This window comes from Nomia melanderi, chromosome 5 (genome assembly GCF_051020985.1).
Source record: "Nomia melanderi isolate GNS246 chromosome 5, iyNomMela1, whole genome shotgun sequence".
Lineage (NCBI taxonomy): Eukaryota > Metazoa > Arthropoda > Insecta > Hymenoptera > Halictidae > Nomia > Nomia melanderi.
In genome coordinates this window covers 18,171,563-18,197,712 of record NC_135003.1, presented here as the reverse complement: position 1 = coordinate 18,197,712, position 26,150 = coordinate 18,171,563, and the positions used below count along the sequence as shown (strand labels likewise).

Sequence of the window (26,150 nt, the reverse complement as noted above, 5' to 3'; positions counted from 1 at the left end):
GCGTATAATACTTTGAGTCATACAGTTCTTTATCAAATGGTAACTTGTTTAAACAATTAATGGAGATTGCCATCCGTTTATACGTTTAGACGTTCACACATTTATAAAGCAAAATTTCGGATACCTATTTACCATTGTCGGAGCTACTAATTAATACAAGATAAAAAGGTAACACAGTCCAAATTAATAATGTAACTACTTTACATCTGATAAAAGTATACTAACCGTTACCCACGAGCCTCTGTTCCCCAGGATGGTAAACAGGAAACTACAAAAGGTGTGACTTTGTGTTTCCGAATATGCGCGAACATGCCGTGACCTTACAGGTGACACCGTATTTGCTATTGATTTCACGTATGAAATTCTAAATTGTTTATTTACCTAGCCGCGACCCTTCTGACCATTGCAGACGCATCGTAGACTAACACTTTGCCACGTCACCCGAATTCGTAACACTATTTCTCACAGAAACTTGACCGTTAATTATCTTGATGACGTACCGAACAAACGGAATTATGTTGGATACACGAGATACAAGAAAAATAGTAGAGTAATTATCAGGAAGAATCTTGACCTCTCAGTTTCTGGTTAACGAAGGAAACTGTTCCGAGTATCACGTGACATAGTGCTAAATGTATACCCTCGATTTATGAGTGTTTAACCGAACTAATTTGTGCAGCGTCGATAACAACGATTTGTACCTAGCTTCCCTGCCACGCGCCAGGACTCTTGCTTCGTTAGCTGTAGGGTGGCGCTTCATCGATCTGTCTTCGATCTATTTGAACGTGGTTTTTCTCGAGATGAATCGCGTTCGTTTTATTACTGTATCGCGCGTGAAACGTGCTAAAACGTTAATCCTAGAAGAATGTCGGCGGCTAGAACGAGCACCTTCGAACGCATCAGGAATCCGCTCGTTTCTACGGAAAGTATCGGTAACCATGAATCGTTGACGTCGAATAATATCAGCAAGCACGAATTCGGCAATTTCCAGGACACCGGCGACTGGATAGAATGCGAATCCACGAGCTACCCGGGGAATACGTACTTTTTTAACCTGAGAACACGTTGCAGTACGTGGATAAGACCAGTCGGCCGTAACGTGACACTTCAACGTTTCCGTAAACATCCTGTAAGTAAACACAGTGCTCTTGAAAAAGAGCTGTTCTTCATGCATAACTCATCTGCTAGGCTAGATTGTTTATTGTTTTATATGCGAGATAAATACATAGATATCTATTTCATTAGCCCTCGAGTACCTTAATTGCTTTTTAATTAACGAACACGTCCTAATAGCAAAAATATTGTTTTAAAATCTTCTTCAAAGCCACAGTTTTTGATACGAATAAAATACTAGTAAATGTACATATGTTTAAGAAATGAGAAAGTATCAACTAAATGCTCTATAGATGGTATTGATAGAAATATTGAACGATATTTAATCAACGATAATTTAATCGGCCATTGCGTCCCTTAATCGCTAAAACGAAGCTGTGTTTCTGCAGAGGGTATACGATAAGAATTTCACGCGTGAACTAGACAACGCGACGATGATCGTGTCATCGGAAAGCGAAGAGGATTACCATTCCTCACAAAACAAACGTTCCAGGTCACCGTCGATCACGAATAGCCCCAGGTTTCGAAGAGCTCGCGAGAAGATATTCGCGTTGCTCTATTGCAACGCCGACATAGGCGATTGCCTCAACGACAGCGACAATAATAATGTCGACGATTTCGTCCCTGACACTCTCAAGGACCTCCGTCACGAGCAGGACAGATCTCCAGAGTATTACGAGGTCTCCGGGCATTTCTTAACGAACGACAACGACCACGACAAGATTCGAATTTCGAAGGATTGCCTGCGCCCGAGTTCGCCGGCGAAAATGGTCTGCGAGATGAACGGAGTGAAAACGATTAGTTTCGAGCCCGGCGAGATGGAACTGCCGCCCGGCGTAAAGAGGACGAACCTCAGCGACAGCAGCGTGACCTCCTCTTCGACGGGGGGCACGCTGAGACCCTCCGTGCCGAATAAATTCGAGTTCGCTAACCTAGGCACAGGAGTGCAAAACCTCTCGAGCGACTCGAGCTCGAGCTGCAGTTGCTCCACGTGCACGTCCTCGGGAACCAGCGGATCTTCGAGCACCTCCAGCGGCTCCAAGAGAGAGGAATAATTCCAACGCTCGCATTAGTTATTATATTTCAAAAAGATACTGACAAAGGTCAATCGAGTCGACTGTTTATGTTTTTAATATGAAAGATTCTTCAGATTTCCACGCAACTGGCACGGCAGTTTCCTTTCTTTAATTACGCCAGTCAGCAACTTGGCTTTTTTTTTTTAAACATTGACATTTTTGAGGTTTGAGTTTTTATGGAATTCGATACTCTTTTTTTCACCGTAGACCCAACGCTGTTGGAGTCGTGAGAGTCTAAGTTTTATACTTGAACGAGCTTCGCTGCAACGACAGCGTGTAACGGTTTTTTATGTTCGATGACAATTGAGGATGCACACGTGGCAGAGACGAGATTGAGTTTTTATTCAGGATGAGACGGTGAAATTAAGGAAAACCTCGAATTAACGGGGTGCGAAGGAACGTCTGGTGTCCGCCGGTGAATACGCGCGATCGGCGAAGCGTGTGAAACCAGTTTCGTTGGTTCTTTTTTTTCCTTTTGCTTCATCAAACCGGCTTATTTAAATAAATACCGTCGGTCATTCGTCTTTCGAGACAAACGAAATTCATCCGTTGCCTGTGCGAAACACGTAGGTACTACACACCGCTTCCAGGCATTATTGGTACTTTACAGGCAGGCTCAGTAAGGTAGGAGTGCCAGGCGGAGGGCATTCAGTGGGTACAGGTGCAACGGTGCGCCTTTAAAGCCGAGTTTCCACGCGTCTAACCGTTGTTGAATTCCGTAGGGAAATAAAGAAACTTGCACAATGCATCTTGAAAAGTTCAAAGATTTTTTTACTAGCTCCATGCCAGCTTGTACGTGTCTCCGCCTTCGTAGACTGCCCCGGGAAACCGTAATTAAATATGAACATGATTCTACAGAATTTATTTCTTCTATTATAGAGAAGTTACTGTAACTGAACGTAAGTTTCAAGTGTGTATCTTCACACGTTCGCTACTAGCGCTTATTTCGGTCCCCTCAATTATATTCTCTTCAATCCAATCTAAACAAAATATTAAATCAAACTGAAACAAGTCATTGAGTTTCTAAATATAATGTAGTTTATCATTTCTAATAACAATATCTATTCATCTCATTTCCATTATAAAATATAAGATTACAACCGTCAAATATGTGACGCTAGTAGCGAACGTGTTGAATTACATTCAAATATTCGATTGAATTCAAACATATTCACTTGGTTGCAGCGTTCCAATGGATGCGATAGAATACCTGGAACGCACAGAAGACTGAAGTAAGCTTGGATTATCTACAATCCACTGGAACACCGAAATAAAGTTACAATTCGGTGGTAAAAATCCGACGACACAGGTTCCTCGATTGATCCATGAATTAAGAGCAAGATTAACCGACGATAATTCTAACCGATCCCGTCACGCGATAACCACAGGACTGGTGGGGGCGGAGTTCGTTAGATAGCGGAAGAACGAACGGACCTAGCCACCTTTCTGCATTTCGATTTCCTCGGGGCAAACGATGCCGGCAAAAATCACGGCCGGTTTCTCGGCACCGGCATATGGCAGACGTTACCTCAGGACGCAGCCGGTGCACCGTACCGCGACTATTATCCGCGTCGCCATTAACGAATCACACAGCGCTCAAAGCGTAACGGCCACGGAGGACGAAGCCGGAACTACCGGCGTGGAATTTGTCTTCGTCGCCTGGCACCCGATGGAGGCTGCATCTTCTTGTCCGAGGAGGAGGAGGAGGAGGGTACTGGCCGCGCGTTGAACGGTCCTACGTAACTGCGTATGCAACATCGATTAATCGCGCGAGCGGTTTGTTATTGTCGTTGAGGACATTGGCCAAACGCGACGCGGCAGCACTACTATTCGCTGCTTAAAGCGTACCCAGGATCAAGGATGCGGAACGGGCCGAGAGACGGTGAACTCGCGCGTCGTGTACCGATGGAATATTAAGACGTAACATATTGGAAAGCTTTAGGATGGATTTAGTGGATTGTCCTGCGAATTTTCCTACCGAATGATGGCAATCAATGATGGGTTTATCTTGTAGTATTGAGACAATCACAACTGGTATATGAACTATTGAGATTTCTTTAAACGTAAGCTTATCATTGCTGGATATCAGTATCAGTGAGTCTATAGACCCCTAATGCTACAGTGGTACAGTTATGAATAAATGATATGGTATGTAAACCAGTAGCGTTCGATTCAATCGTATGTTTCTGAAACAAAGGAATATAATAGAAACGGTTTGGAAGGGTCTAAGAAAATATCAAACGTACACGATGAAAAGAGCACGGCGGTGGTAGTGAGATTATTCGTATACCTTTTACATGCTCGTTATTGGCGACGTAATTTCAACGTGTAACGAGTCTCAAGGGGTCCCCGAACACGGCCAGGTAGATAGAGATCGACGCGCTGGCCGTGAACTTTGCACCGTGAGAAGACTTTTCTTTGCTTAACAAGTCGCGCATCGAAGTTCCCGCGCTTGCGAACAATGAATCCTTCCTTCTAGGCGGTGAACAACCGTGGTCGTTTCCAGGATTCATAATGGGAAGGGAAGTGGTGTGGTTTTGCAATCTCTTGCCGCGGCCTTCCACGGGGTTCAGGCTTAAACACCTTGTCGGCGAACACGCTGGAACAAATTGACACGTTGACTGTTATGATGTTTGTAAATGGATGTCGTAATGTTTAATTAATATCTATAAAATTCGTTTTCTCATTGAGATATCAAATGGAAATTGTTCTCTGTAGTCTGGAAAAGGGGAGGTTCAAACGATTCGAGAATGTAATTAAAGAGAGAGATGGAAAAACGTATAAACTTTGCATATAATACTCATTAATAGTGGTGGAATTAATTACCTAGCCGACACACGGGTTAATTATTTCGGGGCGAGAATAGTGAGACATTCTTTATTGCTTACAGAAGAATTTATGATAATATGTGTTTTGAAGTTGCTCATGGGAACATTAGTAACAGTGAATATATTATCTGTACATTGTATTCTTTTTTACATTCGCGTCTTAATTATTCAAGTGAACGAATTTTCTTAGATAGTAGTAATAGCGAAATATCGAATTTGTTACACACAACGCATTAAATTTAACAAATAAATGATAATAAAGTATCTGAATAAGATATTTTATACAGATGAGAAGATATAAAAATATATAAAACTGATTTCTCCGGGCGATTAAGTAATTACTAAAGAAATTCGCTAAATTATACTATGAAAAATAGTATAACAGTGGTTTTCATTGTGTTGAAGGTATCTGATTATGCTTAGCCGCGCGTGATGACAACTTCACAGTAGTCTAACTGTGTAAATACACGTGATAGGAAACTTAACCTCAAATCAACGCAAAAACCATGGGGCGTCGAAAAAAGGTTTGTATTTTCTTTATATTTCTATAAATTACAAAACTTGTTACAATCATAAATGAAATGAGTGTACCAAAAACTGTCTTCCTTCTAAATGTGAACATTATGTAGGGTCGTTGTGTAAAAAAAAATAAACAAATTAATCTGGAAGAAAATCCAGATGTAGTGAAAGCACCTCATTCGTTTGTTATTCATCGTGGTTTACCTGGAGAGCATATCACAGAACTTACTAAAGATTTCCGTAAAATTATGGAACCATTTACAGCATTAACATTAAAGGAAAGAAAACGAAATACAATTAAAGATTTTGTATCTATTGCCAGTGTGCTCCATGTTACACATATGTGTATTTTCACGAGGACAGAGCAATCAATGTATTTTAAGTTATGCAGGTATGAGTACAATTAATATTTTACACTTCTATCGAGTATCAATATAGAATAATTGAGTGCTTAAAGGATAAGTACATTGTAGATTGCCGAGAGGACCTACGCTTTCATTCAAAATACATAGCTTCTCTTTAGCTCGTGATGTGGTATCTATGTTAAAAAAGCAAATGGTATTCGAAGAATTATTTAAACATTCTCCACTTGTAGTATTAAACAATTTCAGTGGAGAAGGTATGCAATTAAAGCTTATTGCTTCTATGTTTCAAAACATGTTTCCTACAATAAATCTAACTAATGTGAGTACCAAAATTACCTATGAAGTAGGTGCATTATATATGGCACTTAATATTATAAAAACATATTTTTCAACACTTCATTTTAGGTAAATTTAAATACAATACGTAGGTGTTTGTGTTTAAATTATAATGAAACATCAAAAACGATTGATCTTAGGCATTATGCTATTAGAGTTGTGCCTGTTGGTTTATCAAAAGGTGTTAAGAAAATAGTACAAGCTAAAGTACCAAATTTATCAAAGTGTAGTGATTTTTCTGAATTTTTAACAAAAGAAACTGTCTCTGAAAGCGAAGCAGAAAATGACCCTGCAAATGAGATCACATTACCACAGACATTATCTTCACGTGGTAATTATGCAAGTAGTAAAAGTGCAATTAGATTATCTGAATTAGGACCTAGATTAACATTAGAGGTTAGTGATCTTTCTCTGTTCAAGATTAAACATTGATTAGTAGTTAGTATCTATGGTAAAAATCGTTTTAGTTAATAAAAATTGAAGATGGACTTCTGGATGGCGAAGTACTTTTCCATGAATATGTTCATAAATCAGAAGAAGAAAAATTACAAATAAAGAAAAAACGAGAAGAGAGGAAAAAATTGAAGGAAAAAAGAAAGAAGATACAGGAACGAAATAAAAAACGGAAGGAAATAGAGAAAGAGGAACATAAAGAAAAATCTCTGAAGGGGATACAGAAAAAGAAAGAAAGCGAAATATTATTACAAAAAATTGCGAAAGAATCGGTCGCAGAGAATGTTGTGGAAGAAGATGATGATGCACAATATTACCGTGATGAAGTAGGAGAAGAACCCGACAAAGGTATTTGCAACCTTTTAATTTTCAATTAATAGGATTTACTAAGGAGTTCTAATTAGTATATTTTTTAATACAGATCTTTTTGAAAGAAAAGTTGGCGAAAAAAGACCCAAAAAATTTACACCTAAATACAAAACAAAAAAACTAAAACTAAGTCAAACGTGAACATTTGAATAAGATAATAAATCGTAAAGGTGATATGAAATACATAAAATAATCTTGTACATTTCATAGTAATATTCCGAATAAAATATTTTTTAATAAAAATAATTTTATATGATTATAAAAAGTATATAATTTTTATTTATTATTTATTAACCATATAATTAAGTCAATAGTTCTCAAGTAAAATCCTTATTATGAATCACAGTACTAATATTGAATTACTTACAAATGTCCGATATATGTATACTGATTATTTACATTATTTAGAATAAATACATGAACGTATGGTACAAATTAGGCTACAGAAATTTATGCAAATATAAGTTTTCATAGATTCATTTATGTATGAAAATTAAGGGGTGTCCTCTCTCCACCTTTTTCAACATTTAACTCGACAAAAAATAAAATAAAAACTTTAATGAAGTTCTTACTTTAGTATGTTGTGCAGATCCATCTATTTTATATATGCATAAAGTCCTAAGCCTAACCACGTAGTAAACTAGTTTCCCGGTTCTGTTTAAAGTGCCAGTTAATTGCACGTTGTAGCGTATATACATATAAACATCTTATGTTCTTTTAAAAATACTGTCGCATGGAAATGGAACGGTTTCCATCGTCCTAGTTTTAAAATGATATAATGTAATCGAATATAATGAATTACTAGAATATCTCTTTAACGGTGGTTTAAATGGTCAACGAGCAACGGATTCTTGCGTTCTCTCTAATTCTTTGAATCTATTTATCTCTGTCTCCAGTTCCTTAATGCGCCGAGCTCGGGAACGGCACAGATCTTTCAGCAGTGCGTTCTGTTTCTCCAGTTTTTGTATTCTCACGTTATCCTGTGTAAATAAAACATAAGAAACGTATATATCACAAATTCAAAAAGAAATTAGAACAGTAGGAGTATTATAGCTTCAACTAACCTCGACAACGCCGCTGTTACTGCCACAGAAACGTACAAAATTGCTAGGTATCGTCTGACAACCCTGATCTTTCCTATTAACACGCCAACGTCTACAAATATCGCATTCCCACGCGTTGACATCGTTCACGGTCCTTTGAAGTTTCATTATTTCCAAGTTCAACTGTTTATTCTGTGACAAAAATCGTATAATTACCTTCTCAATATTACAAGATTATATACATTTATTTACACTTTTGTTTACACACGTACCTTATTCCGAAAACCAAGCAAGTGTTCCTCCAACTCCTTGCACTTTCTCTGATACGGAAAACTCTCGCTTTGAATCTGAATTTCTAACGTTGCAATTTTCCCATTTTTCGACACCAGCTGCAATTCCAACTCGTGGATCTTCTTGTTCAACTGCTGACACTTGTCCTCGTATTCGCTGATATGCTTGTCAGACGTCTCGCTCTGCAACTGCCTTTTTACACTTTCATTCTGTACATTGCTTCTCGATTGAATCTGAAGTTCTGCAATCTCGCTTTTGAACTTGTTATTCTCCTCCCTCAACAGCTTCAACGTCTCCTTTAATTTCGAAATTTCCACGTCTCGCTCGTGAACGGTCGCTGCATATTTCCCCAATTCGATATCCAGATCTTTATTCTTAGTTGCTAAATCTCGTATCTTGTTGACACACTCTTTAAGCTCTTTATCCTTCTGACTAAGCAATAACTCTTGCAACACGTCGTCCAGTTTTTCACCTTCCCTCGACAGATTCGGCTCGTTCAGCTTGCATTTGTACACCTGCAATACCTTCTTAACTTCAAGATTTTCCTTCGACAAATTGTCACACTGCCGCCTCGAATCCGCCAGCTCTTTCATAATCTCATACTTTTCACCTTGGAGTTCGGTAACACGGTTCCAAGCACCCTCTAAATTATTTGGTACCTTTTTGCTGAAATCCCTTGATTGATTCATCGACACTTCATTGATCCCACTGGTATCGGCATTGTTCTGTTTCATTTCTGTCTGTTTCCTGAAAGCGTTCAGTTTCGACTGCAAGTCGAAATTCTCTTTCTTCAGTATACGAATAACGTTCTCGTTCTGTCGGAATTTAGTGTCCTCCGTCTGCTCGGTGTCCATTTGCAGTCTCATTTTAAGGGCATCGATCTGGTCGCGGAACTTCTCGTTCTCCTCGGTGAGATTCTTCAGTTTCTCTTCTAATTCGCTGATGCGAGCGTTCTCCGTTAAACGGGAGTGCAATTTGCCTTCCAGCTCTGAAATTTCAATGTTTCGCTCTTGGATTATCGACGCGTACTCCTCCAGTTCGTCGTCCAGTTCCTTGTTCTTTTCTTGCAGCTGCTGCACCTGGCTCGAATATTCTTTGATCTCCTTCTCCTTTTGAGTCAACATCAATTTCTTGTACTCCAGCTCTAACGCGACCGTATTTTTCTCCAATAGAAGCTCGTCCAGCTTACTTTCGTGTATCAACGAGCTCGAAGCGTTGTATTTGGTTTCATAGGTTGACAACGTTTTCTTCATTTCGGTGTTCTCCTGCAGTAACAGATTATACATAGCTTTGGCGTCGGTTAGCTCTGTTAGAGTCTGGTTCTTGATCTCCTGGAGTTCCGCTACACGGTTGCACGCACCTTCCAAATTACCTTGCAACCGCTTGTTCGCCTCCTTCAGCTCTTCTATTTCTGCCTCTGCTTTGATCTTGCTAGTGCTGTTCCTGAGTTTCCGATCCAACTTAGCGTTATCTTGTTGAAGCAGTTCGTAGCTTTCCTTCAACTCGTTCAGTTCGTCTATCAAGGCAACATTTTTGTTGTTCAATTCATTCAACTGCTTAGTTAATCCGGTATTTTTTATTTCCTCCGACTTCAACTTGTCTTTGATGATGTCCAGTTGCTCCTCCCTGTCTTTCTTCAACGTCTCGATCTCCTCCTTGTAGCGTTCAATGACTGCCTTTTTATCATTGATGTGTTCCTTCAACATTTCGTACTCAGGCATAATGGTTTCAAGCTTTGTTTTGTATTCGGACACCATGTCGCACTTGTTCTTTAAAATCATTGCAATCTCTTCTATGTGAGCAGTCTTTTTATCCACTTGCTGACTCATTTCATTGTAGGCATCCGTAAGTTGCTCAAATTCTGCATTCATTCTCTCTATGTACTGATTGTTCTTTTTTATCTCAGCTGCATTCGCCTCTATGATATTCTTCAATTGTTTCTCATTGGCATCGAGCCCCTCTATGACACTGTTCATCTCGATGTTCTTTGTTTTAAAGGTCTCTACATTGTGTACAAGGTCGTTTATTCTTTTCTCGTACATCTCCCTCTCAGATGTTAATTTTGACTGGAATTCCAATTCCTTGTTCTTAAATATCTCCTGCGCTTCTTTTTCTCTCTTCTGAGCTACAAAGATTACTCCCTCTTGTTTGCTGTCAATCTTGCACCGTGTATCGAGTTCTGTTTGTAAATTGTGCAAGTCCATTTCCAGTGTCTTCATATTCTTCTTAAGAGTTTCGTTATCGTGAGTGCTCTCTCTGAAGAGATGGTTCAGTTCAGAAATCCTGTTTTCATATTCCTTTTGACAGCGTTCTCGTTCCGTCAGTTCCACCTGCAATTTCTCAATCTCAGCTTCCAATTCCCTCGCCCATGTTGTTGCCCGCTTCTCCGTGTCCACGCATTGCTCAATTTCATCTTCCAACACCTGTTTCTCCCTCTCGAAAGTTTCTCTCAAAGTTTTGATCATCTCTTGCTCCTTCGAGACAAGCGTTTGCAGCAGGATTATGAAAATCTCGTTCACAGATTTGCTGTAAAGATCAGTAGGTTTTATGCTACATTTAAGCGATTTCAATTCCTGCGTTATACATAATTTGATATCATCTAACTCTTTGTAAAGTTTCTCTACGTCTCTCGTTAGATCTTGCTCTTTACAGGATACGCGTTCGTTGCCATTCATTACTTCATTGTACTTTTCCTCCATGTTCCTTAATCTAGTAACCTCTTGCTTCAAATTCAGATTCTCATCAACATATTTGTTCAGCGTATCGTTAAGCTTTTGCAGATTGTCCTCAGATTCCTTAATGCGATGCTCGTATTGCGTGGACATTGAATAGAGTTCACTTTTATGTCTCGTTTCTAAGTTATTCGTTAATTCGTTTAATTCAGCTTCAGTCGCTTGTAATTTCTGTAGTAACACACTCTTCTCCTCTTCACTTTTCTGAAAGAGTTCTTCCATGTGGCAACCTTTCCCTTGGAGCTCTTCGCACAAACATTCTTGTTGTGTCAGTTTTGTTTGAAGATTTTCCACACGTGCCTCCAATTCCTGCACTAACTCCTTACTATGTGCCCTCTCATTTTCCAATTCCTCGCATTGCTTCTTCAATGCATCCGATTCCTCCTTATAATTGCTGGCCATGGAATTTAATGCGAGCAACTCCTGCTTCTGACCTGTAACTAAATCCAAATCACTTCTCAAGGAAGAAACACGTTCGTTCAGTTGATTAATTAACACATTCTTATTCTCCTGTTCAACTCTGAGACCTTCTAATTCTACCTCTAAGGTCAGCCTCTGGTTTTCAAATACTTTTTCCCGTTTAGAGAAATCCTCGATTTCCTTACTCATATTAGCCAACTCATTCTCTAGAACTTGTACCTTCTCTGCTGCGATATTCTCATTCGCAGATATTTTCTGTTCCAGCTCTTCGTTCGTCATCTTCAAACTATTAACTTTCTCCAATAAACTTGTCTTCTCGACTCTGAACTGATTCAGCATTGCGGTGAAATTAGTGCTATTCTTCTTCAGATCATCTATATCGCTTTTCAGCCGATCAATACAATTCTGAACTTGCTCTAATCTGTAGCCCTTCTTATCAGAACGGTTCTTCGGCGAGGAATTAATACCCGACACATCTAGAATCATGTTGCTCTGAAGCTGTCCAAGCTCGGTGCACTTGTCCTCGTACATGACGGTCAACTTATCGTGGTCCGCTTTCAACGTCTGCAGTTCATCGTTCAAATTTTGAATTCTCTCCTCGATGAAGCTCACATTCATATCGTCCACGAAACTTACACTCACGGACATATCGCGTCCGCTTAAATTTAATTCCTGATTAGCTTTGTTCTTCAAGACCTCGATGTCCTCGCACTTGCGATCGAACTTCCTCTGCAGATCTTCCAACTTTTGATTCAACGCCTTGGCCTCGAACTTCAGAGCTCTCCGACTGTCGTTCAAGTTCTTCAAATGAGCGCATTGACTGCACGACGTTAATTTCAGGTCGCTCAACTTTTTATTTAAACGAGTTAAGTGGTCGATCTTCTCTTGCAACATTGTAATTTTGCTTGCCACAGCTTCTTGATTCCCCTCGTGTACAATATCCTGCGTGTCGTTGTCAGCAATCTCGGTCCCATCATTGAGCACTATCGAAGAACGTGAAGTCTCGTGAAGCGACTTTTCGTTGCGAGAATTATCAAGGTCTTCCATGGTTTGCAACAGATCATTCGAGAATTTTGTGTTCTCTTCTGACAACGTGGTCACTTTGCTCTTCAATTCTAGAATCTCTGCCCTCAGCATGTTGTTCTCGGATCTCAAATCTTCTGCACTATCTCCGGGAGAACTTTCATTCGTTGCCAAGGACTGTTCTGTCATCTTTTTCAGCATTTCGCACTGTTCCTTCAACGAATCGTTTTCTTCAATCTTATCTATTAAATCGGTGGAGAGTTCGTCGTTCTCCGATTGCAGACATTCGTTTCTCTCCATGAGGACAGCTATCTTTTCCTTAAACATGCATTCATGGTCATACAGGAGCGACTTACTTTCCTTGATGCTCTCCAGTTCCTTCTCCTTGTCCGCAACAGAAGATGATAACTCAATGTTTTCAGCCGTCAACTTGTCAATTTTATCTCTATAAGATGCAAACAATTCTTCCTCGTTACTGACCTCTACCGATTTCGAACGTAACAATTCCAATTGATCATTCAAAGCTGCCAAGTTGCTCTCTAAAGTAATTTTCTCGTTGGTAACTTCAGAGATGCGAGTGTAAAGTTCATCGATTGTCCTTTGAAGATTAAGCTCCGCCCGCGCTGCATTCTCTTGTTCAGTAGTTAATTTAGTAGCCATCTCCATATTCTCATTTGTCAACAGATAAATAGTCTTTTGTAAAGTCTCTATGTCCTGTTTAAGACTTTGAACGTCGTATTTTATCTCTTCCAATTCCTGAGTTTTTAAGTAAAGATTCTCTTCTAGTTGACTCTTATCTGCCTCCATAGTCAGCATTAAAGCCGACACGTCTGCAGTGCTGTCATTAAATCTATACCAAGAAGTAGAAGACTGATTGTCCAGCTGGTCTTTCAGGCTTTGATTCGCAATTTCAGTGTTTGTTGTATTCTGCAGGTCTTTCAGGCTTTGATTCGCAATTTCAGTATTCGTTGTATGATGCAAGTCTTTTATAGAATTCCCAAGACTACCATCCTCATTGATACAATCACCATTATTTTTTGTTTCGAACACTGTAGCCTTCTTATTCAGTTCATTAATCTGCTTTTCTAATTCGCAGATCCTTTCGGCAGAGTTCTGTTTCGAAGCTTGATCCGTATTAACCAATGATTCTAATTTAGAATTCTTTTCGTTCAACTCAGTAATAATACAATGTAGTTCATTTTGTTTCAACATAAAACTTTCAACTTTGTTTTCCAGTTCTAGTATTGTTTCTTTTGCTTTCATAATTTCTGCTTGTTCAGCTTTGGCTTCCACTTCAGATGTTCTTTTATCCAATTCCATACGCAGTTCATTTTCAATTGCAACCTTCTCAGAAACCATACTTTCCATCTGTTTTTTCAGTTCTGCAATTTGCTCTATCGCGTTTTGAGTTTCAGTCTGCTTTAATGTTACTGTAGCTGTTAACTCAGAACGCAATTCAGCAATAATACGCTCCAATTCACTTTTCTCAGTTACTGATTTGTCAATTTGTTTCTCTAACTCTGAAACCTTCTCTTGCATCTGCTCAATTTGAATATGTTCCGTTGTTGTTTTCGCATTTATTTCTGAAGATTTCTGAACCAATTCTGCTTGCAATTCAGAATTATGATGTAAAAGCTGATTCTTCTCAGACGTGATCCTTTTAATATCATCTTCAAGTTCGGCAATCTTTTCCATCGATTTTTTGTACTCAGTTAGTTCTGATGCTTTTGTTTCTAATTCTGAAGATATCTGGTTCAATTCAGCATGTAATTCAATATTAGTACGCTCGCATTCACTTTTCTCAATTGTTATACATTCAATTTGTTTCTCCAATTCAGAAATCTTCTTCGTCGCCTTCTGATTTTCGATTTGCTGCAAACTTACAGTTTCTTCCAATTCAGTTTTTGTGACTATCATATCCTTCACCTGATTTTCTAGGTCAGACACTTTCTGCAGTCCCTTTTGGTGCTCAACTTGTTCTAGCGTTATTCTCGCTTCAAATTCGGAAGTCTTTTGATCTAATTCAGCCCGCAAATCAGTATTAACACGTTCGAGTTCATTTTTCTGATTCTGTATATCTTCAACTTGTTTTGTTAATTCGGATATCTTCTCAATCATCATCTCCTTTTGACATTCAATCTGTTCTAATTGTACTACCTGTTTCAATTCATTTTTCTCTGTTGCTAGGTTTTCAATTTCCCTTTGCAGTACAGAAACTTTTTGAATTGCTTCTTCATGCATGGTTTCCTTCAATTTTATAGCAGACTCAAATTCAGCAATCTTCTTATTTAACTCAACGTTGCAATTTTTAAGTTCCTGTTTCTCGGTAATAAGATTCCTAACTTGTTCTTCTAACTCCAAATTCTTCTTTACAGATTCTTGTGCTGCAATTTGCTCCGCTATACTTTTTGATTCCAAACTTGATTCTAATTGAATCTTTAAGTCAGCGTTAACGCGTTCAAGTTCAGTCTTTTCTAAAGTCAGATTTTCAATTTGTTTTTGTAACTCGCAAGCTTCTTCTGTCGTTTGTTTTTGTGTAACTTGTTCCAGAATAACTTTTGATTCTTTATCCGAGATCATCTGATTTAATTCAACCCTTAAATCTACAGTAGTCTGTTCCAACTTGGCTTTTTCAGCTGTAATTTCTTTGGTTTGTTTCTGTAATTCTTCTACTTCTAAAGATTTCTTGTTTAATTCCGTGTACAGTTCACGACGAATATGCTCGAACTCTTTTCTTTCGGATATGATATTGTCAACCTCTTTCTGTAATTCTGTAATTCTTTTCGTTGAATCGGCGTTCAACTCTTCCACGCCTTTTTTCTCTGACATAACACTCTTAAGTTTCTTCTCCAATTCCAAGATTTTCTTTATTTCCTCTTCTCTTATACTTTCCTCGGACATATTCTTTAATTCCAACTCTGTTGTTTTTTTCTTAAGTTCTGTACGTAATTCGCGACTCATATATTCAAATTCGTCTCTTTCAGAAGTGATATTTTGAATTTGTTTTTTCAACTCTGAAAACTGTTTTCCCACTTTTTGATTTGCATCTTTTTCCAAGATATTTTGTTCTTCAATTTCCTTAAGTTTACCGCACAATGCACTGATTATACGTTTAACATTGTTCTCCTCTGCAAGATTCAGAATTTTAAGTCGTTCTCTCACTTCTGGAGTGTATTCCACCATGTAACATTCTGAAGCTGGTTTCTCTTGTTCCATTTCTTCCAATTTCTTTATTCTCTCGTCTTCATCCGCATGACAGTGAATTTGTTCACATAATAACTGTTTTTCCAGAGTTGTGAACTCACGAAGCTCTACGAATTCTTTTGTCAAATCTGTTATACATCGTCGTAAAACATGTTTTGGCGTGGAAGGGGATGCTTGATAGCTCATCGTTTGAGTTGCTGTATTGCTCCTCGGTGGCGTTGTATTAATTTTCTCTGGTGTTATACTGTTGTTAGATTTAATGCTGCATACATCATCCTTGAATGTAACACGATGTCGGCGTTTTGTGATATACGGTTCATCTTCGCTGTCGCTGTCTCCGTTTACCCGGTCACGTTCGCTCTCAAATAATTCTAACTCAAAATCAGTAAAAGCTGTTTGAAAAGTTTGGTTCATTAGATCAACAGATTGAATAATACTCTTTCTATGTGACTTAACGCTGGATGTTTCTTTTATAACTGGTAAACCTGGTGCCGGTTGGAAAACAGGTAACTGTTTATTAAACATTCCGGGGCCACCCCATGTCTGTCTTCTCTTAGACTTGGACTTGAAGGAATCATCGCTTGGTGCATCTCCAGAAACGATTCGAGTTTTTAGTAACTCTATACGTTCTTCCAGTAACTGGTTAATACGTTCTTTTTCCTGCAACTTAGATTCCATTTCCTCAACTTCAGCGACCCGATTTTCGGTTTTTATTTTATGTAATTCTGCCTGGAGTTTCGACAATTGTTTCGCATAACGTTTCAAAAGCGCTGCATCAGACATCACTTCGTTCACTTGCGGTTTATTCTTTACACTTTTCGCCCGAGATGCGAATGACAATGTACATTGGGTTTCATCTAAAGCGGCGGGTGTCACGGCGCAAATTATAGCTGTCATAGCATTGCCACCTAAAGAATTTTGAAGTAGTCTTGTTAATTTACTGTCACGGAAATTTACATACTTTTGTCCATCTTGCAGTTCGCTCAATTGCATAATTACTAAACCCAGTGTGGAAAGAGATAAATTAATATGTAGGCCTTCTTTAAATCTTTCACCAGTTGCTCCTGTTTGCCGTGCTCTTTCAGAACCGGCAAGATCCACTAAATTTAATTGTGACACTTGAATTGCACCATCCGAATCTCCTCCAGCTTCTCTACTTTCAATAGTCTACATAGATAAACATATAAACACTGAAATACCATATGCAGAATATTAATATTTAATATCTACTTACAATTCTAAATATAGTATGACTCCTACTACTCCGCTCATTCATGTTAGTAGTTCCTGTTCTTCTATTCTTATCACCCTTCTTCATTATAGACATCATATTTTCTGGAGAGTTTGTAATCTCTTCTTTGCATTGTAAAATTATCTGTCCAGTGTTATCTTCTTTTAACTTCAAATCAATACCACCTCTATTTAATAAATCATTAACTTTCTCCTTATAAATCTCTAAATATGATATTCTAAAAGATAATAGTGGTGCAAGAATTAATCTTAATTTTATCCTATTAAATATAATATCAATGACACAATAGTTCTGTTGTTAATGAAACTTTATGCCAACCTTAATAAAAATTCTCGTCCATTTGTATTTGTGATGGCATCAAACATGTGTTCAATAGCAAGTGGTATAATACCTGGTTCCTCTAATGTACCCATCATCGTATATGTTTTGCCAGAACTTGTCTGGCCATAAGCAAATACGGTTCCATTAAATCCATTTACTGCGGCATCAACAATAGGTTTTACTATAGTATCAAATACATCTGAATTCGATGCGTTCATGTCAAAAATATGATCTGTGAACAAACAACAACCAAAAACATGGACATATATATAATAAGAAATCCATTGAAACGAAATTTAATACATATATCTCGAATGTTGAACAGTTACGGATAATTAATAAATATAATTCATTAATAAATAATTAATAAATACCGAAGCAAAATCCTCCATCTCCACGTTTCTTTATTTCCGTATCCGTGGATACAATAGAATTTCCTTGAACCACCCATTGAATAGTCTGATTTTCGTCTTTCTCACGTTTAATTAAAGGTCTTACTTTAATCGCGACCTTTATACTATCCGACATATTCGCTTAACTAATCACTTTGACAAAGTATCTTAACATTTACTTCCCTCGTTCATATTACATGACGATAACGACTCGCATGTTATTTCAACTGCCGTTTAAAAAAGCGTCCCAACCAACTTCCATTTGAATTTGAATTCTCTGTCATTTGATTGGTTGCTACGAACATAGATTTGCTACGAATGAGATGGGTAAATATAAGAAAGAATGGCAACAGTACTACACAGTAGGTACTTCATACTTTTTGTACGTATTTAAAATATTGTTATTAATATACGATATATTATATATTATTACACATGAATGTTATCAGTATATAATTTCATATGATTATAACTAATGTATTTTAATTCTTGTAAAACTGAGCGGTCACCTCTATGGTATCGCCATCATGTGGCAGGAATATAATACTATCCACTGAACAATACAATCTTAAACCTTTTGTCACAAAATATGGCGGGCACTTTAAATTATGTTCTGCTTCATGTAGTGTTCGATAAGTTATTAGGCAATAATACATTTATTAAATACAGTATAGTAAATAAAATAAAATGTCAATGATGTTGCATCATTAATGCGCAAATTTTTCAACGCATATTTTAATTAATCTGTCATCTTTCATACAGTGTTCTAGAATCAACAATTATTAAATAGCATTTTTATTATTGTATTTCACTGAGGTATTCTATCTCTGAGATAAGCAAGTATCTCTTCTGTAGACTTGGCCAAAATTGCTTGTCGTGGTTGTTTAAAGCAATTCCCTGATAAAGATAAAGTTCTGCAAAAAGAGGAATTATAGTTTGTAATTTTTTTTAAAGATATAGATGTATATATACTTTATCTTACCTTAGATTCTTTATATTTCCAAGTTCTGGTGGTACATATCCAATATTATTATTAGCTAAATTCAATATAGCAAGTTTTCGTAACTTTGTCAGAGACGACACATCAATATCAGTTATTAGATTGTCATTTGCTATAAATATTTCTAATGGCTCAATCGCATAAATGGATTGGGGTATTTCTTTGTACCTGTATTACATGTTTTTACATGAACCTATGATAATGCTAATGATATAAAATAATTGAAATACAACTAAATACACGTAATACCTGTTAAATGAAATATTAATTTCTCGTAAATATTTCAATAAGCCAAGGTTGGAAGGAAGGGATTCTAATAAATTTTTACTTAAATCCAATGTTTGTAAATACTTATATTTTTCACCGATCCATTCTGGTATACTGTTTAATTGATTAGATGTTAATTTTAAATCATCAACTCTTTCAATTATAGATAACTGATCAGGTAATTCAGACAACTTATTTCTGCTTAAGTCCACTGTGCTTACATCAGCTTTACATGCATTTTCCAATACTTCTTGTGACAACTCAGTGAGGTTTTGTCCAGCCAAACTAAGTAATTTTGTACTTTGCATTGTATATCTAGAATATTATAAATGATTTCAAAATTATTTACTATTAATAATTTCATTCTATGCAAATAAAACTCTTGGAAAATGTGTAACAAATGTGTTCATAGGTACATACTTATCTGGATATATACTTGTATTAACATCTGTTACTGCATATTCTTTTGTATTTAAATTTGTACTATTAACAGTTTGTCGTATGTACTTTAAAATGCGAGATGTACCGCATCGTATTATATCGGTTCTTATATTTTGTACATCATTTCCATCAATCACAAATTGCTTTAAATTTGGCATTACACCAATTATACTTGGCACTCTATAAAACAATAGCCTTTTTAAACACATTCTATTACATATAATGACGATATATGTACATAGAATAACATACATGGTAATGTTATTGTTTGATAAATCTAAAATTTCCAGATTTATCAACTTTATTATTTCTTCAGGTATCGTATCAACTTTATTATTTCCTAAGGTCAATATTTTTAATTTTCCTACACCTTCCAGACATAACATATCAATCTCCTAAGAAGTGTAAAAATGAATATTGCATACTTTCTATTATATAAGATACTGTAGTTAGCATGTTATTTTAATATTAAAAGCAGATTTGAGACATAAATCTTGTTTGTAAACTAACTGTTATATATGCATGTAATACATACTACAATGTTATTATCAGCCAAGTGTAGTACTCTGAGAAGTGTACAACCAGACACATTGGGAAATATTGTTAATTTGTTTGTTTGCAACATCACTGTTTCTACCTTCCTTAATTCACCCAGAGGTGGTAATATTTCCAACTGATTATAACTTGCATCAAGCTTTTGCAATGCTATTTTCAAAGGAATGTGTAATTTCTATTAAATTATTACATCATATACATGTAGGAAGAAACAGTGTGAAACTGTTATTTAGTTTTTTTAGTTCTTATTGTATACTACATACATAAGAAAATAATGAACTTCTTTTCAAAATGAAATCTTACCCCTCATATTTGTTAAATCAGGTGGTAACTCTTTTAGCATATTATGGCTTACATCCAAGGACTTCAATCTTACTAGATATCCCATTCCCACTGGCAGACTTGATAAATTATTGTAAGATAAATCCTATATACATAAAGTACTTCAGAAATGTTACTATATACAATTGTTGTAGTGTATGTAAAAATGTATTATAATTTACCAAATGAGATAACATTATTAAATCCCCAATTGCTGAATCAAGTTCCATTAAACTATTGTTCTTTAAGCATAATTCTTGTAGCTCATTTAGTTTATAAAACTGGTCAGGTAATTTTAGTAACTTATTATTCGATAGATTTAGTATTTTTAATTTGCTCAAATTCCTAATTTCAGGTGGTAGATCTTCTAATAAGTTGTTGTGCAACTAAAATTATACAGCTTTAGTATGTACAAATTTAAAGATAAACACTATCTATGTACATATACATTTAAATTACTATTAATACATACAAGCAATGTTGTCAATTCTGATAAATATTCTATTTTTGAAGATATTGTAGTTAAGCTATTACAACTTAAATCTAATATTTTAAGTGGTTCTTGTTCCCACCATCGTTCATTTTTATGTACATAATCAAATTCAAAGTGCAACTCTTTTAGCTCTTCCTCTGTTAATGCATTTATATACCATACTCTATCAGGAACTGTAACACATTTCAATATTATTAAAGCATACACATTAATGATTACTACTTTAAAATATATATGTTTGCAATAGACATACAAATTTCATAAGTAATAATGGCTTACCTTAATGGTGATCTTGTATGTTATGATCACAACTATTGCTTGATCTACTGCATTATGCATAGTCTAACATGCAAAGCTATCTATGTACTGAATGTAAAAAAATAATATTATGAATACCATAACATTTAATATAAGTTATATCTAATTTAGATATAATTTTCACTTGTTGGCAAAAATATATCAATTACAAAATGAAACAATGCTATGAAACACGAAGCAAATAGCGCACAATTATTTATACCATAGCTTTTATACCCATAAACCATTGATATTTGCAAATATATCATTGATGATAGTACGAATAAAATATTTGAACTGTGTTATAGAACTTTATGCTAAGTTAACAGCTACAAAATAATGGAACAACCGTTTATCATTGCCAAATTAACAATATATTGTCTCGTTCATTGCATTTACAGAATTAACGCTGCTAATACAAAACTTGATTTTATAATGTTATTATCATTTAAGATCTTTCTCTGTAACAAATGTTGAAATAACGTCAATTGAAAAGAGTGGAATAATAATATATATAATATAAATATGAACATGCAACATTAGCTCCTTTATGAGTGCAACATCGAAGTATTAAGCATCTGAATGATTACCAAAGTGTATCTAAATTAACATCTAAACAACATTCATTTCCAAATGTTGCAAATACCCGTGTATAGCCCTCTCGACGAGAGATTTAGATTTCCGCTGTTTCTTGCCGATATAATGTTAACCTCCGACAATTCGGCATTATCGTCATTTTTTGTGCGTTGTTTAAACACCGCTAAATGATTAATTTTTTTCTTAACGCCGCTCATGTTGTACTTATTGTGCCCATTATGTACTGATCGACATTTTCGGTATAAGATGATTTAATGATGAATCTTCCCCCTCTTTATTCATAATGACGCATCGCATAAAGCACAAGTTTTCTAGTATATGCTTACGCTGAAAACCATTCAGTTTATTTTCAATAGAAAAAGCGAGAAATAATTTACACGCACCACCTTGCATAATTTGATCATTAATTGTATCTTATTATTTACTTCGAGTTCACTTTACCGAATACATAAGAAAAAATTCTAATGCAAAAATAATTAAATAATAAAACATTCTTTATAAACGAAATTCAGAATAATATCTCAAGGATCGATCGATGTTAAGGATTTACATTTATCTTTATATACTGAAATGAATACATTTATATTTTTTTTAAGTTTAATAGACTTCCGAATAAAAAAGAAATGGAGTTTTCCTTGACATTTATTTTGTAAATCTCTCGTGACAAATGTGATCAATGCAAAAGACCTATACATGCGTATACTTCTTTTGTACATGATACAAAAATTCGTTTTTTTTTCATACTTTAAAATTGAATTTATTTTTCAAGTAGTTAAATATTGAAAAATACTTTAACAATTTGTTGCTATATGATACGAGCTATGGTTTTCTTGAGTGGGAGTACCCCGAAAATGATACCACATATCCAACACAAAAAGGTCTAGTGCGTGTGTAACAAAAAATTGTCATTATTCCTACACCAGAAAAAATAATATTCATAGTGCAATAACATAACGTTAAAATGAAAGGTTCTATGTGTACACGTGTATACGTATATATTTTAACCTTGTATAAGACGTACCATATATCCGAGTATCATTAAAGTGAGTTGTATGTACCTACAAAGGTAATTTAAAAATGTGTATGATCATGTATGATTGTAGTTCATTGACATATGCAAATTTAAATGTTTACTATAATTTTTAAGTTATTTTTTACTTAATGCTGGTATATTTCAAGTTTTATGGCTTGTTTCCTACAGTTTCTTTAAAAAATATAATCATCATAAAAATTAATGTTACTTAAAACCATTCAGATTGACAGTAAGTTGAATTATTAAAAATTAATTATTCAAAATGAAGATCAATTATGTAAATATATAAATTTTTATACAGATGCTTTACACGCATTCTTCATGACAAAGGTAGTGGGACTATGGTGTATTCTATTCATGAAGTGACCGATTAAAATAATTGTTTAAAGCTGTACTAAAACAGAAACAAGAAAATGACAGAAAAAGGAAAGAAATTACCTACAAATTCATTAACGTGAGTATTCTATTAATTTTTATAATCATTATTTTCTAATAAGTGTGCAATTATATTAATTATTAAAAATATATGTATTACAGGGCAGAGGAGCTATTACAAAATAAAGGTATTAAATGTAATGCTTGGGATGAATATGAAAGATCAGCCAAAACTCTTCCCAAGACTGGTATGAAGCAATTTGAACCAGATGATTCTTGGTTACAAAATATGCAAATTGAGAAGGGTATTAAGTCACGTAAAAATTTAATAGCTGTAGAAAGAGTAGATCGTATTTCGCAATTAGCTAGTGCTGAATGGTTACCTCTACAGAAAAGAGCTAGGGTGAAGAAATATTCTGGTCAAGATTGGGGTAATTTTGGCTTAGAAAAGAACTGTGCCTTGTATTTGTTACCAGAAGAAGCATTGTTTCTACTAGAAACTGTATGTTATTATTATGTTAAAAATTGAATAGTTTAACATGGTATGGGAAAAAGTAAGGTGCTATTTTGTTTTAGAACTGTTTGGAACTTATTTGGAATAATGTACCATTGTCCATTCAACAAGCTTACGAACTTTTAATCGATAATATTGAATGTACAATAGAGGAATACAGAGTTTATAGCCATTTAGCACGTTATGGTTATCGCATACAACGTTTCATTTATGATACAGAGAAAAGCACAAGAAGCGATGAAAGTAATACTGTAAAACGTAAGGTTATTGTTGAACCAGAAAATGGTCTTTGGAAACATACTAATAGTAATGCAGATACAGACAATGAGAAACATGTCAGTGATCAAGAGAATACACCTGTAGATGCTAATGATTCTAAACCTTACTCAGATGTATGCGAATATACAGACATACTGGATGATGTACGTAAAGTTATAGATGATCTTCTTGATGCAGTAAAAGATATTGAAAGTGAAAAAAATGATACAGAAAATTTGTTATTGGACACTAATGTACCTACAGAAAAACACAATCAAGACAAAAGGAAACGAAATTCTAAAGTTAAAATAATATCAGAAGAAACTTTACCAGGTAGTATTAAAGTTATTACAGATTCCAAAAGAAATTGTTTGAAAGGAAATAATTCAATGATAGACTGGCGATCAGCGCGAATACAACGGAATGTTAAATTATTGCCCAAAAGAACTGATAAAATGCTTTTACCTACTCCTGATGTTTCCATACTTGATTCTAATACTAAGAGTCTTGAACCAAGTTCAGGTAAACATAAGTCATCTTCACCGCTCAGAGAAGAATCTCAAAATAAAAAATCAAAACACGAGGTAAAATTTGTAATAAGTACAATAATAATGTCTTTTTTGTGTTGATATATTATAATATCAAAGTAATTTTTTTATTTTATAATTAGGTCATAGAACTTTCTGATGATGAAGTTGAAGAAGTACCACAGCCTATGTCACGGATGGATCTATTAAATTTAATTCCAAACATTGCATGTCAGTCAACTGTAACAGTGAAAATTTCTAGAGGTTATATACCACATAGTATAAAACCTCAAAAAAATATTTATCGCTATGAAAATAGAAAATTAAGAAATTTACAACAAACAGATAAAAAGTTGCAGCAACCTGGTCGAAATGTAGATACTTCAAATGGTAATTCAAGTGGCAATACACCTCAGTGTAATAATGCATCAACGAGTAATAACATTAGGAGGAACACACATATTGCTACATTGAATCACAATTTAGCAGCAGATATACACAATGTTTTTATGCAAGATTACTTTTCTATGGAAGGTGGACAGTATACAAATTTTAACACTAATTACATGTACAATAATAGAATGCCATTTGCATACAGTCAAAATTCTTATTGGCACCATAGGAATACTATATTTCAAAATGTCTTTGTGGCTCTTGAAAATCATAGTGCAGCTATTCAGAACAGATTCATGTCAGTACAAATGAACAATTTTTCAGTGCCAAATATGGGTAACAATATAATCAGAAGTTTTGTTGCCCGGAATCAGTTGTACCATAATTTTCAACAGAACTTCTTACCACCAAGAAAGTTATGTCACCACGGAATGGTAGAGAATATGTCAATTCGCTGTAGTGTAGCTAAAAATGTATCTGTATATGAACCTCGTCAAAGATACTGGCCACGTAATCATTACAAAAATTCCAATTTCTCGAATCGTAACGACGAAGTCAATCAGGCATCGTTTAAAATACTACCTGGAACGTCTTCCTGGTCAGAATTAAAAACTAAATGGCGAGAAGAAAAAACAATCACCATTGACGATAAAGATTCGCACAAAGATGACGAATGCGATGAGATACAAGTAGTTGGTCGATTAAGAAGCCCACTTATCGGGCCAAAAAATGCAAGTACTCTTGAGGAAGTTTTTAGCAAGCTTAAAATAATCAAGTCTGCGCCCGAGAAGACCGTAAGAAGAAAAAAAAGTAGATACAAGATATCGTACAATGTTTATTCAAATATACATAATTATAGAAAAGCAAATCCTGGTCCACCACTTTACCGGATAGTTGTAATCAGGTAACTAAAATTTTGTTACGTTAATAAATTATACTTTTGTCAGATACAACTTCATTTCTCAATTATATTTCAGGCAAGATGATCCATTTTTACAACCAATTGAATTACATCGTTTGGTGCAAGATGCAAACAACTCACCAATAATGTTAGCCTGCGTTTCAATGTCAATTTCATACATTCAACCAGGATTTGTATGTATACCTAATTTAACATAACCAAAATAAAATATTTAATTACGTTTATCCACTCTTTAAAGTCTGTTTATTTCACGAATCTATTTCACGCCAATTAATTATATACATTAACACATTCTGAACTCATCAACCATAGTAAGATGTTGAAAGGACAGAATAGCAAACTAATATACAAGAAATATATAATTATTAATATTCTCACAATTACTGCAAATGATTGTTTCACGGAGGATAGGAATTACAG

At 35.4% G+C, this 26,150-nt stretch overlaps 5 protein-coding genes across 15 annotated transcripts in view; 2 read left to right on the top strand and 3 right to left on the bottom strand.

The window, feature by feature from the left end:
* The window catches only part of LOC116424550 (uncharacterized), a 114,264-nt gene extending 113,519 nt beyond the window's left edge, over positions 1–745 (bottom strand). For 3 of the 6 annotated variants that reach the window (XM_076367529.1, XM_076367533.1, XM_076367532.1), the window contains exon 1: positions 226–743. The gene's annotated coding sequence lies outside the window, so the exon portion shown is untranslated. The other 3 variants (XR_004234488.2, XM_076367531.1, XM_076367530.1) reach the window with 3 other exon arrangements.
* Positions 746–991: 246 nt separating this feature from the next.
* On the top strand, positions 992–7,323 carry ppan (Brix domain-containing protein peter pan). 2 transcript variants are annotated; one of them, XM_031971112.2, is made up of 8 exons: positions 2,180–3,088; positions 3,375–4,820; positions 5,423–5,541; positions 5,647–5,927; positions 6,010–6,220; positions 6,307–6,633; positions 6,705–7,038; positions 7,112–7,323. In XM_031971112.2, exons 3-8 carry the CDS (start codon positions 5,524–5,526, stop codon positions 7,198–7,200), a joined length of 1,260 nt encoding a protein of 419 aa, XP_031826972.1. In that variant the 5' UTR covers positions 2,180–3,088; positions 3,375–4,820; positions 5,423–5,523; the 3' UTR covers positions 7,201–7,323. The 2 variants fall into 2 exon arrangements, with proteins under 2 accessions (XP_031826973.1, XP_031826972.1); XM_031971113.2 differs by lacking the exons at positions 2,180–3,088; positions 3,375–4,820 and adding an exon at positions 992–1,129.
* Positions 7,324–7,342: 19 nt separating this feature from the next.
* On the bottom strand, positions 7,343–17,987 carry LOC116424546 (uncharacterized). 2 transcript variants are annotated; one of them, XM_031971084.2, is made up of 6 exons: positions 17,720–17,987; positions 17,343–17,577; positions 17,007–17,241; positions 8,375–16,939; positions 8,124–8,294; positions 7,349–8,039 (listed from the first exon to the last, which is right to left on the bottom strand). In XM_031971084.2, exons 1-6 carry the CDS (start codon positions 17,871–17,873, stop codon positions 7,893–7,895), a joined length of 9,507 nt encoding a protein of 3,168 aa, XP_031826944.2. In that variant the 5' UTR covers positions 17,874–17,987; the 3' UTR covers positions 7,349–7,892. The 2 variants fall into 2 exon arrangements, with proteins under 2 accessions (XP_031826945.2, XP_031826944.2); XM_031971085.2 differs by lacking the exon at positions 17,720–17,987 and having other exon boundaries at positions 7,343–8,039; positions 17,007–17,171; positions 17,416–17,481.
* Positions 17,988–18,384: 397 nt separating this feature from the next.
* Positions 18,385–21,905, bottom strand: LOC116424556 (leucine-rich repeat-containing protein 40). The gene is made up of 10 exons (XM_076367535.1): positions 21,758–21,905; positions 20,794–20,987; positions 20,504–20,707; positions 20,304–20,427; positions 19,981–20,150; positions 19,698–19,840; positions 19,425–19,625; positions 18,987–19,319; positions 18,720–18,905; positions 18,385–18,651 (listed from the first exon to the last, which is right to left on the bottom strand). Exons 1-10 carry the CDS (start codon positions 21,903–21,905, stop codon positions 18,546–18,548), a joined length of 1,809 nt encoding a protein of 602 aa, XP_076223650.1. The 3' UTR covers positions 18,385–18,545.
* A 696-nt stretch (positions 21,906–22,601) lies between these two features.
* Positions 22,602–26,011, top strand: Tsen54 (tRNA splicing endonuclease subunit 54). Of its 4 annotated transcripts, none has more exons than XM_031971100.2 (7): positions 22,602–22,751; positions 22,910–22,970; positions 23,043–23,195; positions 23,279–23,618; positions 23,693–24,472; positions 24,559–25,712; positions 25,786–26,010. In XM_031971100.2, exons 3-7 carry the CDS (start codon positions 23,155–23,157, stop codon positions 25,925–25,927), a joined length of 2,457 nt encoding a protein of 818 aa, XP_031826960.1. In that variant the 5' UTR covers positions 22,602–22,751; positions 22,910–22,970; positions 23,043–23,154; the 3' UTR covers positions 25,928–26,010. The 4 variants fall into 4 exon arrangements, with proteins under 4 accessions (XP_031826960.1, XP_031826962.1, XP_031826961.1 ...); XM_031971099.2 differs by having other exon boundaries at positions 22,629–22,774; XM_031971102.2 differs by lacking the exon at positions 22,910–22,970 and having other exon boundaries at positions 22,604–22,751; positions 25,786–26,011.
* The last annotated feature ends 139 nt before the right edge of the window (positions 26,012–26,150 follow it).

What these genes read in the sequence shown, in the direction of transcription:
- Tsen54 (XM_031971102.2), top strand. Translation starts at nt 23,155, where the DNA reads ATGACAGAAAAAGGAAAGAAATTACCTACAAATTCATTAAC. An exon ending in TTACCTACAAATTCATTAAC is followed by an intron (nt 23,196 to 23,278) that starts GTGAGTATTCTA and finishes TATGTATTACAG; the next exon opens with GGCAGAGGAGCTATTACAAA. An exon ending in ATAAAAAATCAAAACACGAG is followed by an intron (nt 24,473 to 24,558) that starts GTAAAATTTGTA and finishes TTTTATAATTAG; the next exon opens with GTCATAGAACTTTCTGATGA.
- ppan (XM_031971113.2), top strand. An exon ending in ATGTATTTTAAGTTATGCAG is followed by an intron (nt 5,928 to 6,009) that starts GTATGAGTACAA and finishes AGTACATTGTAG; the next exon opens with ATTGCCGAGAGGACCTACGC. An exon ending in AGGAGAAGAACCCGACAAAG is followed by an intron (nt 7,039 to 7,111) that starts GTATTTGCAACC and finishes TTTTTAATACAG; the next exon opens with ATCTTTTTGAAAGAAAAGTT.
- LOC116424556 (XM_076367535.1), bottom strand. Translation starts at nt 21,905, where the DNA reads ATGAGCGGCGTTAAGAAAAAAATTAATCATTTAGCGGTGTTTAAACAA. An exon ending in TGATTTAACAAATATGAGGG is followed by an intron (nt 20,151 to 20,303) that starts GTAAGATTTCAT and finishes CTTTGAAAATAG; the next exon opens with CATTGCAAAAGCTTGATGCA. An exon ending in TCAAACAATAACATTACCAT is followed by an intron (nt 19,626 to 19,697) that starts GTATGTTATTCT and finishes ATTGTTTTATAG; the next exon opens with AGTGCCAAGTATAATTGGTG.
- LOC116424546 (XM_031971084.2), bottom strand. Translation starts at nt 17,873, where the DNA reads ATGTCGGATAGTATAAAGGTCGCGATTAAAGTAAGACCTTTAATTAAA. An exon ending in GGACGAGAATTTTTATTAAG is followed by an intron (nt 17,242 to 17,342) that starts GTTGGCATAAAG and finishes ATTATCTTTTAG; the next exon opens with AATATCATATTTAGAGATTT. An exon ending in GTCATACTATATTTAGAATT is followed by an intron (nt 16,940 to 17,006) that starts GTAAGTAGATAT and finishes TTATCTATGTAG; the next exon opens with ACTATTGAAAGTAGAGAAGC.